Raw genomic sequence first — 14,950 nt, 5'->3', positions numbered from 1 at the left:
GTGTTTGGGATCATTGTCATGCTCACAGACCCAGCCACATTTCTTCTTCAATGCCCTTGCTGACGGAAGAAGTTTTTCACTCAAAATCTCACAATACATGGCCCCATTCATTGTTTCCTTTACACGGATCAGTCGTCCTGGTCCCTTTGCTGAAAAACAGCCCCAAAGCATGATATTTTCACCCCCATGCTCCATGGTAGGTATAGTGTTCTTTGGATGCAACTAAGCATTCTTTCTCCTCCAAACACGACCAGTTGAGTTTTTACCAAAAAGTTCTACTTTGGTTTCATCTGACCATATGACATTCACCCAGTCCTCTTCTGGATCATCCAAATGATCTTTAGAAAACTTCAGACGGGCCCAGACATGTACTGGCTTAAGCAGTGGGACACGTCTGGCACTGCATGATTTGAGTCCCTGGCAGCGTAGTGTGTTACTGATGGTAGCCTTTGTTACTTTGGTCCCAGCTCTCTGCAGGTCATTCACTAGGTCCCCCCATGTGGTTCTGGGATTTTTGCTCACCGTTCTTGTGATCATTTTGACACCACGGGGTGAGATCTTGCGTGGAGCCCCAGATCGAGGGAGATTATCAGTGGTCTGTTATGTGTTTCTATTTTCTAATAATTGCTCCACAGTTGATTTCTTCACACCAAGCTGCTTGCCTATTGCAGATTCAGTCTTCCCCACCTGGTGCGGGTCTGACATTTTGTTTCTGGTGTCCTTCAACAGCTCTTTGGTCTTGGCCATAGTGGAGTTTGGAGTGTGACTGTTTGAGGTTGTGGACAGGTGTCTTTTATACTGATAAAAAGTTCAAACAGGAGCCATTAATACAGGTAACGAGTGGAGGACAGAGGAGACTCTTAAAGAAGAAGTTACAGGTCTGTGAGAGACAGAAATCTTGCTTGTTTGTAGGTGAACAAATGCTTATTTTCCACCATAATTTGCAAACAAATTCTTTAGAAATCAGACAATGTGATTTTATGGATTTTTTTCTCATTCTGTCTCTCATAGTTGAGGTATACCTATGATGAAAATTACAGGCCTCTCTCATCTTTTTAAGTGGGAGAACTTGCACAATTGGCGGCTGACTAAATACCCCCCCCCCCCCCCCCCCCCCACTGTATATCATTGGAATGAGACTGTGATTGGGTTCTACTATGCTGGAGTTGGGTTTACATAGGACTGCATACTAAACATCCAGTTTATTGGGGACCGTTGCACACACAGTATTGGGGTTTCAGTGCCCTGGGGGTGGGATCCATAGCCCCCTCCCCATGTGGAGTTATTTTGACCTTTTCATGGGCATAATTTTATGGATTTTAGAGGGTTTCCGTGTATTGTGTATTTTTTTATTATTTGGTGTGCGCCATTTTGAAGTGGATTTATTCTTTTCTTGAATACATTTTTTCTGTCCTGCAGGAGATGATGTACTTATGGAATGGATTCTCAGTGCTCGGTAAGGATGCCCAGTTGACTGGAGGCGCCTTGAATACACTTTGTGAGGCTGAGAACCGTCTGCTGCGAGAGCCAGGTGTGTATTGTGCCATACACAGCACAAATAAGGGTGACAATAAGACTATGAGCTGTATGGGGATTGGTTTGCCTGTATGTAAATGTGTGTGTATATGTATGTGTATATATATATATATATATATATATATATATATATATATATAAAATCACTTTACACTTTCTCTACAGATAATGAATACTTGGATGATGACCACTGCTCCATTTTACTACTAAAAGGTCTATGTCTGAAGCATCGGGGGAGTCTGACACAAGCTGAACAGTGCTTCACCCACATCCACAAGAGGTGAGGGCTTCAGGGGACACAAGCTTATAAAGTCATCTGTAAAGGGGTGGTCAACTTTTTTTTTTAGAAGATTTAGTTAAACTGAGCACAAGATGACATGATGCAGACAGTACTGCCAGCCATCAGCTGTAATCTATAGCAGAATATAGCGAATGTTTGATTCCCCCACAGCGCCACCACAGGTGAAATGATGCACTACACAGTTTACTGTGCTAACAGGTTTGACAGGTGATGGTCATAGTTCACCCTCCCCCTCCCTGTAAAATTACCTCTGCACAAATCTTTGTCCATGTGGCTTGCTGTAAAGCATATCTCTAAATGCTGTTAAAAGCTAAATGCTCAGACAAGATGGCTGCCCCCATTATATATATATATGTGTGTGTGTGTGTGTGTGTGTGTGTGTGTGTGTGTGTGTGTAAATATTGTGTGTGATCCATTCATTTTAAATGGGTTGTTGGGTGTCTTCTTTTTTTATATGAGAAAGGGTCCAGATAGGGCAAAAAGAAAAATAGTGCCCACTCAGCCAATTACTGGCTGCATTAGTGACCTACCTTAGGCAGTGATTGGCTGGGAGGTCATTAGTTCTGGTCAAAGCAGAGACAATGGAGTATTGAGCAGCAGGGACCAGACACAGTTGGAACAGCTGGAGCGGGAGATTGTGTTGGATGAGTACACCTCTTTTTATTTATTTTAAGCCCAGTTTGAGCACTCTTATAGGGAATCTTTCAGTTCTATTATTAATAAGAGATGCAGACACTGTTGAATAACTGTTAGGGTATAAAAGAAACATGTACCTTTCCTGGAGCTGATGGCCAAACCTATAAAATTGCCCTTTTCTTTCTCAACCAAGTGTCAAGGAGGCGGAGCCAAGCTGCTTAAAGGGGTATTCCGGGCAAAAATAATTTATCCCCTATCCAAAGGATAGGGGATAAGATGTCTGATCGCGGGGGGCCCACTACTGAGCCCCCCCCCCCCTTGATATCCCTGCAGCAAGCGCTGTTCTATGTGGGTGCTGAATCTCCAGTTTCGGAAACCTCCAGGTTTCCGGGACTGGGGACGTGACGTCATGCCATGCCCCCTCCATTCATGTCAGGCCCCCTCCCATAGACATGAATGGAGGGGGCATGGTATGAAGTCATGACGTCACGTCCCCAGTCCTGTGGTATGACGTCACGTCCCCAGTCCCATGGTATGACGTCATGTCCCCAGTCCCATGGTATGACGTCATGTCCCCAGTCCCGGAGTCCCGGAGTCTCAGCAGCGCCCCCCCCCCCCCCCCCCCCCCCGCGATCAGACATCTTATCCCCTATCCTTTCGATAGGGGATAAAATGTTTTTGCCCGGAATACCCCTTTAAGTGCCACAGCCTGGCACATCAACTCTCTTGCCCTCACTTCTTATTCCTTCCTATACTGATGATCAGGGCTCTGAAGGCAATAAAGGAGGGGCTGGTAGGTGATAGCGAACCGGGTGGAATGCCAGGCTGTAGCACTTGTGCATCTCAGCTCTGCCCCTTGGTACTTGGTTGAGAAATAAAATAGGCAATTCTATGAGTTTGGCGCAAACAATCGGCTCCAAGGAAGGTACATTTTGCTTTTATACTCTAACATCTATCCAATGGTGTGTGCAGCTCTTGGCAGTAAAAAGAGCTGACAGATTCTCTTTAGGAGTACGTTCACACTTGGGTATTTTCCTGCTGACTTTGCTACTGATTGACTTCAGTGGGTATCAAAATCCATTGAAGAAAATCTGCAACAAAATCTGCATGTGTGAACGCACCCTAAACTTAAATAAGTCCCTAGACAACCCCACCTGAGTTCCCACAATGCACTGCTCACTGTTAGCAGGGCAACATCAGAATTCTATAGTTATGTTTAGACCTTGTGGAAGAGGAAATGAAAAGTCAAAATCCAGAGAACAAAATAGTTAATAAAATTGCTCAACATTGTATGTCTCTTTAGTTGTGGAGCTTTATTTAACAGAGAAGTATTCTAAAAAAAAAATTCTCTTTTTTTTTTTTTGCTGCAGTGAGAAGAAAATAAAGCACGACCACCATTTAGTACCCAATGCCTTGCTGGAGCTCAGTCTCCTTTACATGCAACAACGTAGAGGCGAAGACGCCATCCCCCTCCTTCGATGTGCCAAGTATGTAACTCTGAATTTGGGTGTCTGCTCCTGCCACTAGTGGAGTCTACTGGGCACGGGTGTACATAGAATTCATGGGCCCCATAGGAAAAATCACAATTGGGCTCCTTTCTCCACATATATGTATGGATAGACTAATATTCCCACATATATATAGATTCCAGAAGTGACTCGCATCTTCTTGGAGTTGATCTTTTTCCTTTTTCTTCTCCAAACCGCCATGACGACTTCTTTTTACAGCCATGATGACTCTGTTCTGCAAAATGTGCCAGAAAAGGAGATTTTTTAACACTTACCATAAAATCTCTTTCTCGAAGGATCCATTGGGGGACACAGACCGTGGGTGTATCTTGCTGTCTCTAGGAGGTGTGACACTATGGTAATAAAAAAAAAAGTCAGCTCCTCCCAGCAGGATATACCCGCCTTCAGGCTCTGAGCTAGTCAGGCTCTGAGCAAGTTCTAGAGCAATAGGAGGAGACCAATAGGTCAAGGAAAACCCAAAAACTGTCCGAGAACCAGAAGGAAAAACATAACTAAACACACCCTCGGACAGAGAACCAACGGGAAACAAACCCAAACAAAGGGCGGGAGCTGTGTCACCCAATGGATCCTTCGAGAAAGAGATTTTACGGTAAGTGTTAAAAAATCTCCTTTTCTCTATCGGCTCCATTGGGGGACACAGACCGTGGGACGTACCAAAGCCGTCCCTTGGGTGGGCAGATAAGTAATCAGGCAGACGGCCGATCCACTGCCGCCTGCAACACTTTACGCCCCAGACTAGCATCAGCCGATGCGAAAGTATGAACCCGATAAAACCTTGAGAAAGTGTGCAAAGACGACCAGGTAGCCGCCTTGCAAATCTGCGAGGCCGAGGCTCTATTCTGGAGAGCCCAGGATGCCCCAACAGAACGAGTGGAATGAGCCACAACCCTGAAAGGAGGAATCTTCCCCTTACAGCGATAGGCCTCCGAAATGGCAGACCGAATCCACCGAGAAATGGTGGCCTTGGAAGCAGGTTGTCCCTTGCGATGACCTTCCGTAAGGACAAAAAAGGAATCACACTGACGAAACGAAGAAGTGATGGAGAGATAAGCCCGAACAGCCCGGACTACATCCAGCTTGTGTAGTAAGCGCTCCCTAGGATGAGAAGGAGTAGGACAAAAGGATGGGAGGACAATGTCCTCATTGAGATGAAAGGCCGAGACCATCTTGGGCAAAAAGGAAGGATCTGGCCGGAAAACGACCTTGTCCCGATGGATCACCAGAAACTGAGAACGGCAGGAAAGAGCTGCCAATTCAGACACCCTCCAGATGGAGGTGATAGCCACAAGAAATGCCACTTTCCGAGAAAGGAGGCGGAGAGACACCTCTCTAAGGGGTTCAAAGGGTGCACCCTGGAGGGCACTCAGAACCAAATTTAAGACCCAAGGGGGGAGAAGGAGACTGATAAAGAGGAACAGCGTGCGCCACTCCTTGCAGGAAAGTCCGGACATGAGAATTAGAAGCCAGGGGTCGCGGGAAAAGAACAGTAAGGGCCGAAACCTGACCTTTAAGGGAACTGAGAGACAATCCCAGTTCCAGCCCCGACTGTAAAAAGGTCACCGGAGAGAAGTCCTGAGCTTCACACCAACTAAAATAAGACCGCCAAGTACGGTGGTAAATTCTTGCGGTGGAGGGCTTACGAGCCTTGAGCATGGTGTGAATGACTTGTGAGGTCTCAACCGCCACGCCGTCAAATGCAGCGTCTGTAAATTGGGATAGCAAAGAGGACCCGGAGAGAGTAGATCCGGGCGGAGCGGAAGGCGCAGAGAAACGTCGTCCAGGAGCCTGACTACGTTGGCATACCACGACCTTCAGGGCCAATCTGGAGCTACCAGAATGGCGTGAACGACCTCTGCCTTGAGCTTCCTCAGCACCCTGGGAAGGAGCGGAAGAGGAGGGAACAGATAAGGCAGGGCGAACCCCATCCAAGGAATCACTAGGGTGTCCATGGCCAAGGCCTGAGGGTCCCGGGACTTGGACACAAAAGGAAAAATTTTCCGATTGTGCCGGAACGCCCAAGAGGTCGCAGAGCTGCGTGAAGACCTCCGGATGAAGAGACCACTCGCCGGGGTTGGGAAAGGACCGACTGAGGAATTCCGCTTCCCAGTTGAGCACTCCCGGAATGTGGATCGCCGAGATGGCCGGAACCTTGCTCTCTGCCCAGGAGAGAATATTGGTCACCTCGGCCATGGCTGCCGAGCTGCGGGTGCCGCCCTGTCGATTTATGTACGCCACGGCCATGGCGTTGTCTGACTGAACGCGGACAGGACGGGACTGAAGACGGGGCTCCCAATTAAGAAGACAAAGAAGAATCGCCCGTAATTCCAATATGTTTATCGGAAGAAGGGTCTCCTGGGGAGACCAGAGACCCTGAACCGTCCAATCCCTGAACACGCCGCCCCAGCCTGGCATCCGTAGTAACCACTTGCCAATGAAGGGGAAGGAAGGACCGCCCCTGGATAAGAAGGGGCAGGCGGAGCCACCAGAGCAGAGACTGATGGACCCTGGGAGGTAGAATAATCTGACGATCGAGGGACAGGGGCGACCTGTTCCATCGAGAGAGAATCACCAGTTGGAGAGGGCGGTAATGGAACTAAGCAAAGGGCACGGCCTCCATAGCTGCCACCATCCAACCCAGGACTTCCATTCAAGTGCGAATGGAGACTGATACTGGAGTCCGCAAGGAGTGGACCCCCTCCCGGAGCGCCAAACGGAAGATAAATTCGGGCAGAGGCCGTGTCGAATCGAAACCCCAGAAAGGTTAGAGACTGGGTAGGCCGGAGGACTGACTTTTCCCGATTGACCAGTCAGCCGAATCGAGTCAGAGTGTGGAGAGTGATGTCCAGATTCTCATGAGTCTGGGCTCTGGTTGAAGCCTTGATGAGAAGGTCGTCCAGATAGGGTATCACAGAGATGCCTCTCGACCGTAACAGGCCCATCACTGGCGCAAGGACCTTCGTAAAGACCCGAGGAGCCGTGGCTAGACCGAAGGGGAGAGCTACAAATTGAAAGTGCCCCTCCGGAACCGCAAAGCGGAGGTACCGATGATGGCCCGGAAATATTGGCACATGGAGGTAGGCATCCTTGATGTCCACTGAGGAGAGGAACTCCCCCTGTTCCAGGAACGCCACCACCGAGCGGGGAGATTCCATCCGGAAGTGGCGGATGAGAAGATAACGGTTGAGACGCTTGAGGTCTAGGATTGGTCGTACAGAACCGTCCTTCTTGTGGACCACAAAGAAATTTGAATAGAAACCCCGAAAACGTTCCTCTAGGGGGACGGGAACAATCGCCCCCTGGAAAAGCAGGGACTGGAGAGCCGTACGAAATTGCTTCGCCAGGGGAGGAGACCGGGAGGCCCGGGATCGAAAAAAGCGATCCCTCGGGAGGGAGGCAAATTCGATTCGGTAACCATTGGACACCACGTCTCTGACCCAAGAGTCCTGAATGTGTGAGGTCCAGATGTCTCGGAAACACAAAAGACGACCTCCCACCCGCAAAGAAACCGCGGGTGGAGGCCTTACTTCATGCAGAAGTGGGTTTGCGGTTGCCCGATTTGGGCGCAAAACGGCCAGAGCGGTTGGAGTCCGACTTCCAAGACGGACGAGCCCGGAACGAGGGAGCCTTCTCGTCCCGCGAGGGCGCCTGCCCGGACCCTTTGTTGGAGCCAGAGGCCCGAAAGGACAGAAAGGAAAAAGACTTCCTTTGGGAAGTAGGGTAAGCCTTATTTTGAGGTAACAAGGAACTCTTACCTCCCGTTGCCTCGGAGATAATCTCATCAAGGCGTTTTCCAAAAATACGGCCACCCGTAAAGGGAAGCTTAGTGAGAGACCTTTTTGGAAGCGGCATCCGCATTCCAAGCTTTAAGCCACATAGAGTGGCGGAGGGCCGCTAGGTGACCCACAGCAAAAGCAGAACAACGGGCTGCCTGCATGGAAGCTGCGCACAGAAAGTCCCCAGCCTTAGCGCAACAGAGAGCCAGAGCAGATAGATCCTCTGGGGGGGATCCCGCTAAAATATCCTGATGGAGCTGTCGACACCACTCCGACAGGGCCTTGGACACCCATGTCGAGGGGAAGATGGGAAGAAGAGAAGAGCCAGCTGCTTCAGTAGCGAACTTCGCTAAAGATTCTACCTTTTTGTCCGCGGGATCCTTGAAGGCAGCGGCATCTGCCAGAGGCAGTGTAGTCGCCTTAGAGATCCGGGAGATTGGTGGGTCCACAGAGGGAGGGGAAGCCACCTTAGCGACAAAGTCCTTGTCAAATGGATAACGTTTTTGAATTGTCTTGACTCCCAGGAATCTCTTGTCCGGATGCTTCCATGCGGATTCCAGAATGTCGTCAAAGTCAGCGAGAGAGCTGAACCTTTGAGGTGCTGGCATAGCACGATGAAAGCATACTCCTGGATTGATATCCGAAGATCCTGGGTCCTCCAAGTGAAAGGTGTCTCTTATGGCTGTCACCAATGAGTTCACCATAGCAATTGAGTCTGAGCGGTCCTCTGGGTCAGATGCCGGTTCGGAAGCCTTGTCCACTAGTTCACCAGGGGAATGAGAATGAGTAGAGGCAGTCCTGGGGGGGCGATCCAGACCGGGTACGCGGCTCTGGCGTGGCAGAGCGGCGACTCTGAGAACTTCCTCTGGAGTAGTGACGTTTGTGCCCAGATGATAGGGGGGACGGGACCCGTGAGGGGAACGCCCACGTCTATCCGAAGACTCAATGGAAGAGTCAGACAAGGCACCCCTAGCACGCTTGAGAGCGTGAAGTATGAGGAGACGAAGAGCGGGCCCTCTCAGAGGTCCTGCGCAGGGATGACCCCTTCAAAGCGGACACCATTTTGCGGGAGGCCTCAGCCACCGAACGGGAGACTTGGGTCAAGTCAGCCATATACTGGGTCAGGGAAGAAACCCAGGCTGGAGGAGCGGCTGAACCCACCGGGACCGAAGGGGCATCAGGGGATCTGGGGGAGCAGTGGAGCAGGCAGGGCAAGTGGGCTCAGCGGAGCCAGGCATCTTGGTATTACAGTGCTTACAGGTATAGTAAGTCACTGAATTCCCAGGTTTCTGTTTAGAGGGATGAACAGCCCTGGGTACGGACATAATGGGGTACAAAAAAGAGAAGACGGGCACTTTCTCACCCAGATCTGTCCCCTGTCAGCTGCAGTGAGGAGAACTTGCTCCGTGCAACCAGCTAGACTGAAAAGGCCAGCCAATAGGGAGGGAGGGGCGTGCCTGAAACAAGGCACGTAGTAACTGACCCCTACACACACAAAATCGCGCCCACAGTGGGCGGAGCTACAGCCGCCGAGGAAGAACTGTCATGGGGCCCGCTCCTTGTCCCCAGCGCACTGCCTAGCTGTATATGCGCTCGGGGGAACGGAGGGGGCTGCTGGCGAAGTGAAAGTAAAAAGAAAGCCGGCGCTGAAGTGCCCGGCTCATAACAGTGCCGTGGCTGCAGCCGTGTATAAGGCGCTGTAGAATGTGACATAAGCCGGCGCTGAGAGCGCTCGAGCCGAAGAAGCACCGCGGCTGACAGCCGCATATAAGGCACGGAGTATTGGCCAAAACACACACAATAAAGGATTTTATAACACATGCCTTATAAAAACATGCCCCCTTAGTGTAATTGCTCCCCCAGTATAGTGCAGCCCCTGTAAAACAAGCCCCAAAAAATGAGGGTGGGCCAAAACAGGGGGTCTCCAGAGGTTGCGAGGCTGTACCTGTGGAAAAAGTACTTATGTCAGTCAGAAGAACTTGCCTAATGGAGTCTTCAGTGAAGTCTTCAGCCAGCTTATGGTCCCTGCATCACGCCTGGCTGCTATGCGGAAGCGAGGCGAGCAGAGACATAGGGGGACCCGGACCCATGAGGTACCACCCAGGCGCTGACCATTGGCGAGAGGGGGTTAACAGCGCATATACGCTATGTCTGTGCCCCTCAATCGCAATGGGGAAACAGGGAACCGCAGTCCCTGAGTCCCCACCTGAAAACAGAAAGAAAAGGGAATAAATAAAAACTAACACGTCCCTATACTAGGAAAACAAAAAACAGAAGACCTGATCTGGAGCAACCCAGACCACGTCCACCTCCTTCAGACACTAAGCTTAAACTGACTAGCTCAGAGCCTGAAGGTGGGTATATCCTGCTGGGAGGAGCCGACTTTTTTATTACCATAGTGTCACACCTCCTAAAGACAGCAAGATACACCCAGGGTCTGTGTCCCCCCCAACGGAGCCGATAGAGAAATACATCTTAAAGGGGTACTCCGCCCCTAGACATCTTATCCCCTATCCAAAGGATAGGAGGAAAATGTCTGATTGCGGGGTCCCGCTTCTCCCTGATCTCCCTGCAGCACCTGCCATTTGTTTAGAACACCGGTGCGGCACCGGAGTCTTGTGACGTCATGGCCACGGCATGGCGGCGGTCACGCCCCCTCCCATAGACTTGCATTGAGGGAGTGTGGTGTGAAGGCACAAGGGGGCGTGGCCTTGATGTCATGAGCCTGCGCCAGGTGCTGCGGCACCCCCGCAATCTTATCCCCTATCCAAAGGATAGGATGTCTAGGAGCGGAGGACCCCTTTAAGCTCTTTCCTTTTTAAACAAGCATCACACCTCTATACTGACTTCCCATCCATAGTACCCCAAATGGTAATACTGCCTACCTCAGTGCCCCACACAGTAAAGGTGGATAGATAAGTAGGTGCCTAAAGTATGTGTCCCACACCAGTTAGGAAGCCCCCCGCTTTGCAGGTAGTCTCCAGTAGGTAGGCAAGTCTCCCCATTAAGCAGGTTATCCGCCCAGTAGGCAAGAAGTCTCTCTCCCCCCCCCCCCCCCCAACCACACCCCCACTAAAACAATAATAATAATAATAATAATGATGATAATAATAATAAAAAATGTCCGGGCATGCTGGGAATGGTAGTTTTGCAACAGCTGGAGGCACCCTGGTTGGGAAACACTAGTGTACTGTTTGCGTATTAATCATGTCATCAGTATGCTAAATGCTCCCCCTAGTGGTAGCTGCAGACAACTACAATTGTGTCATCTAATGTATGTCTGCGCAAGGGAATTTGAGCTGTTTCCCCAAAAATTCCACTTTGACCGCAATAATGTTATAATATATATATATATATATATATATATATATATAGAATGTATATAAACCGCTATAATAAGACATGAATCGGCACAGAATTTTAGACCTGCTTAGATTAAAATAAAATAATTTTAGGCATTCATGGTCTCATAGTGCACACAGAGCATGGGGGAGAATTATACTATTTATATATTATGAATTTTATATCATATATTTTTTATAATAAATAAAAATATATATTTACTTATGTATATAATATAAATAACATTTATATTTTTATCATTATATATCCATATTTATACATCTTTATATACATAAATATAATTTTATTTATACATTTTTTATCATATATATATTTATAAATGAAGAAAGAGGAGTCCAGCGTCCAGAAACTCGGAGGAAAATATTTATTCACCAGATGGTCATACAGGAACACAGGGTACAGTGACGCGTTTCGGCTTTACAACAAAGCCTTAGTCATAGGTGTATGACTAAGGCTTTGTTGTAAAGCCGAAACGCGTCACTGTACCCTGTGTTCCTGTATGACCATCTGGTGAATAAATATTTTCCTCCGAGTTTCTGGACGCTGGACTCCTCTTTCTTCTGCTGTTCAATTGGGCGAGGTCCGCGCTCTGTCCGTGCGCACCTGGGGTGAGCTGAAGCATTGCTGTTTCTATATATTTATAAATGTATTAATAAATCTATATAATTATAATTTTTTCCCCCTATAGAAACAATTATAAGAATTACTCCATGGAGTCACGCACCCTGTTCAGGATTCATGCTGCACTCTCAAAGCTCAAAGCCGCAGACTCTGAGGAGAACAGCACAGATGGTGCCAGCCCGTCCTGATCGCCATTGTACTTCACTGCCATAGTTACACGTTTACCCCTTGGATTGGTTGCTCTACTCCCACATGACTAATGCGCTTAAAAATTTGGTCTGTACTATGTTTATTATTAGTGTTTTCTCACCAGTTCATTAATATTAAATAATATAGTGATAAATGAGTCACAGTAACCTGAACAAAACCCACAAAGACAGTGTTTCCCAACCAGGGTGCCTCCAGCTGTTGCAAAATTACAACTCTCAGCATGTCTGGACTGCCTTTGGCTGCCCGGGCATTCTGGGAGTTGTAGTTTTGCAACAGCTGGAGGCACCCTGGTTGGGTAACACTGCTCTACGGCCTTGTCCCTATGTCTACACTGCAGTCTATGACTGGAAACCTTGATGGTGTGTGCACAGTTATGGATGTGAACAAGGCCTGACCTGGAAAAATGAAGCCTGGATTCTGGATGTGAAGGGTCACAAGGATGTTTTCTATTTTATGAGGCCAAGTGACTGCAGGGTCTGAGCCTGATCACTGCTTGTAATAAATTGTATAGTTGTTGTATCACTTTGTATCATGTTTATTTTATTACAAGACGTGACATGGAGTCTGCTCCTCCCACCACAGGGTGATATAGACAGGAGGGAGGAGCTATGTGACATGGAGTCTGCTCCTCCCCCCCACAGGGTGATATAGACAGGAGGGAGGAGCTATATGACATGGAGTCTGCTCCTCCCCCCCACAGGGTGATATAGACAGGAGGGAGGAGCTATGTGACATGGAGTCTGCTCCTCCCACCACACGGTGATATAGACAGGAGGGAGGAGCTATGTGACATGAAGTCTGCTCCTCCCACCACAGGGTGATATAAACAGGAGGGAGGAGCTATGTGACAGTGAGTCTGCTCCTCCCACCACAGAGTGAAATAGACAGGAGGGAGGAGCTATGTGACATGGAGTCTGCTCCTCCCACCACAGGGTGACACAGACAGGAGGGAGGAGCTATGTGACATGGAGTCTGCTCCTCCCACCACAGGGTGACACAGACAGGAGGGAGGAGCTATGTGACATGGAGTCTGCTCCTCCCACCACAGGGTGATATAGACAGGAGGGAGGAGCTATGTGACATGGAGTCTGCTCCTCCCACCACAGGGTGACACAATCAGGAGGGAGGAGTTGTGACATGGAGTCTACTCCTCCCGTAACTGCTTAATGGAGGGAGGTCCCTCTTACACATGGGGGTGTAAGGCACAGACTTATTCGGTGATTTTTCTAAGGCGCATTCTACAATGATATCTGTAAGAAAAAATAAACTGACTGTAACCTGTGTGTTCCAATGTCAACTCTATGTTTCGTACGGTGTCCATTTTAGGACATCGTCAGCCGTACCTCCGTCAGGCAAAACAGCGTCCCGCCTCCTCCCTCACACCAATCGCTGTCATCCTTCAGCCATTAAAAATATAAAAGAGAGCGCTCCATAGCGTAAAACCAACTGGGTAGATATTGATAGAAAGATTAGTTTTAAAGCCTCTTACCCCAGGTGGTTGCGTGAGCTCACACACAACAATGGACAGTATATAAGGATTGTTAGAGCCCGGTCTGCAGCCTCCCAGCCAAGTAGATAGAGACAAATGGACTTCAAAGGTGAGGCGGGTCTTTGGCTGCGCTGACTCGGAACAGGCACATCAGGTGAGTATAAAAGGTTTATTAAAATGCAACGCGTTTCACCGCACATGGGCAGCTTCATCAGGCATGGTAATCACAGGAAGGGGGGGGGGGGGCTTATATACAAGAAAAACTTAACACTAACTACTTTTGTATCAGAAATAAAGATTATAAAATTACAGGTTACCGATCAAACTCACTGTGGGAGGCAAATCTCTGCGCAATATTTGTTTTATTTTGTGTTGTGTTTTTTGGTGTGTGAACGCTCTGATTTCCAGGGGTGTATCTATTCTGTCTCTTACTGTGTGAACACTCTCTGATTTCCAGGGTGTAACTATTTCTGTACCAGACTCATTAAAGAGCGCGTCTATATATTCTCACAATAGATGTCAGGATCAAATGTTTTTTGGTGTGTGAACACGCTCCGATTTCCAGGGGTGTGTCCATTTCTATACCGGACTCATTAAAGAGAACGGTTGTATATTGTCACAATAGGTGTCAGGATCAAATGTGAACGATCCTCAATATGTCTCAAATAAAACATTTCTTATCTTTAGTTTATAATTGTATTTAGTTATCTTTGCTGTTAATTTTACATTCTAACCTCCAGTGTACATTTATGCTAGTTATGGAGCTCAATTTTTATTCAAATTTCATTGGTGAGATTAACTGCATAAAATCGCGAGGCAAACCCGAATATAAGCCTAGGCCCCTAATTTCACCCCAAAAACCCAAGAAAAGTTAGACTTGACTATAAGCCTAAGGTGGGAAACAAATCATCCCCCCCTCTGTCATTAACACCCCCGTCATCACTCACCCCCCCCCCTCCCCCTTCATCATCATCTCCGCCTGTCAATCCCTTTCAGTGGTCTTCAACCTGCGGACCTCCATATGTTGCAAAACTACAACTCCCAGCCTGCCCGGACAGTTTTCTACCCACCTCCCCTCGTTGGGAAGGAAGGGTGAGCTGGTCCGGGCCATCTATGCTGCAAGGACCGTCCGGTGGGGAGGGTTAGTCGTTCCGGGCTGTCCATTTTCACCGGGAGGCCCTCTTCTCCGGGCCGGCCCCGGACTAGTGACGTTGCCTTGACGACGACGCACAGGGACGTCCGTGCGCAGCAGATGTACCTGCGCATGAACGTCCCTGTGCGTCAGAGGGAAATTCCCTTTGTTCTGGATGACGAAAATGTTTCTATCCTTGCACTCTGCATCATGTTACAACAAAGACACCTGGGCTTGTCACACAGATGACAACTAGAGATGAGCGAACTTACAGTAAATTCGATTCGTCACGAACTTCTCGGCTCGGCAGTTGATGACTTTATCCTGCATAAATTAGTTCAGCTTTCAGGTGCTCCGGTG

The 14,950-nt window shown here is 48.6% G+C and overlaps 1 protein-coding gene across 4 annotated transcripts in view; it reads left to right on the top strand.

Moving 5' to 3' along the window:
- Positions 1-12,560, top strand: part of LOC130367745 (tetratricopeptide repeat protein 39A-like) — a 47,591-nt gene extending 35,031 nt beyond the window's left edge. For 2 of the 4 annotated variants that reach the window (XM_056570445.1, XM_056570448.1), the window contains 4 exons: positions 1,420-1,531; positions 1,702-1,816; positions 3,844-3,960; positions 11,827-12,560. In XM_056570445.1, coding sequence (XP_056426420.1) covers positions 1,420-1,531; positions 1,702-1,816; positions 3,844-3,960; positions 11,827-11,947 — 465 coding nt within the window. In that variant the 3' untranslated portion in view covers positions 11,948-12,560. The remainder of the gene's footprint in view (positions 1-1,419; positions 1,532-1,701; positions 1,817-3,843; positions 3,961-11,826) is intronic. The other 2 variants (XM_056570447.1, XM_056570446.1) reach the window with 1 other exon arrangement.
- Positions 12,561-14,950: the final 2,390 nt, after the last annotated feature.

Source organism: Hyla sarda, chromosome 4 (genome assembly GCF_029499605.1).
Source record: "Hyla sarda isolate aHylSar1 chromosome 4, aHylSar1.hap1, whole genome shotgun sequence".
Lineage (NCBI taxonomy): Eukaryota > Metazoa > Chordata > Amphibia > Anura > Hylidae > Hyla > Hyla sarda.
Note: the sequence above shows the minus strand (reverse complement) of the source record. Positions and strands in the feature narration are given on the sequence as shown.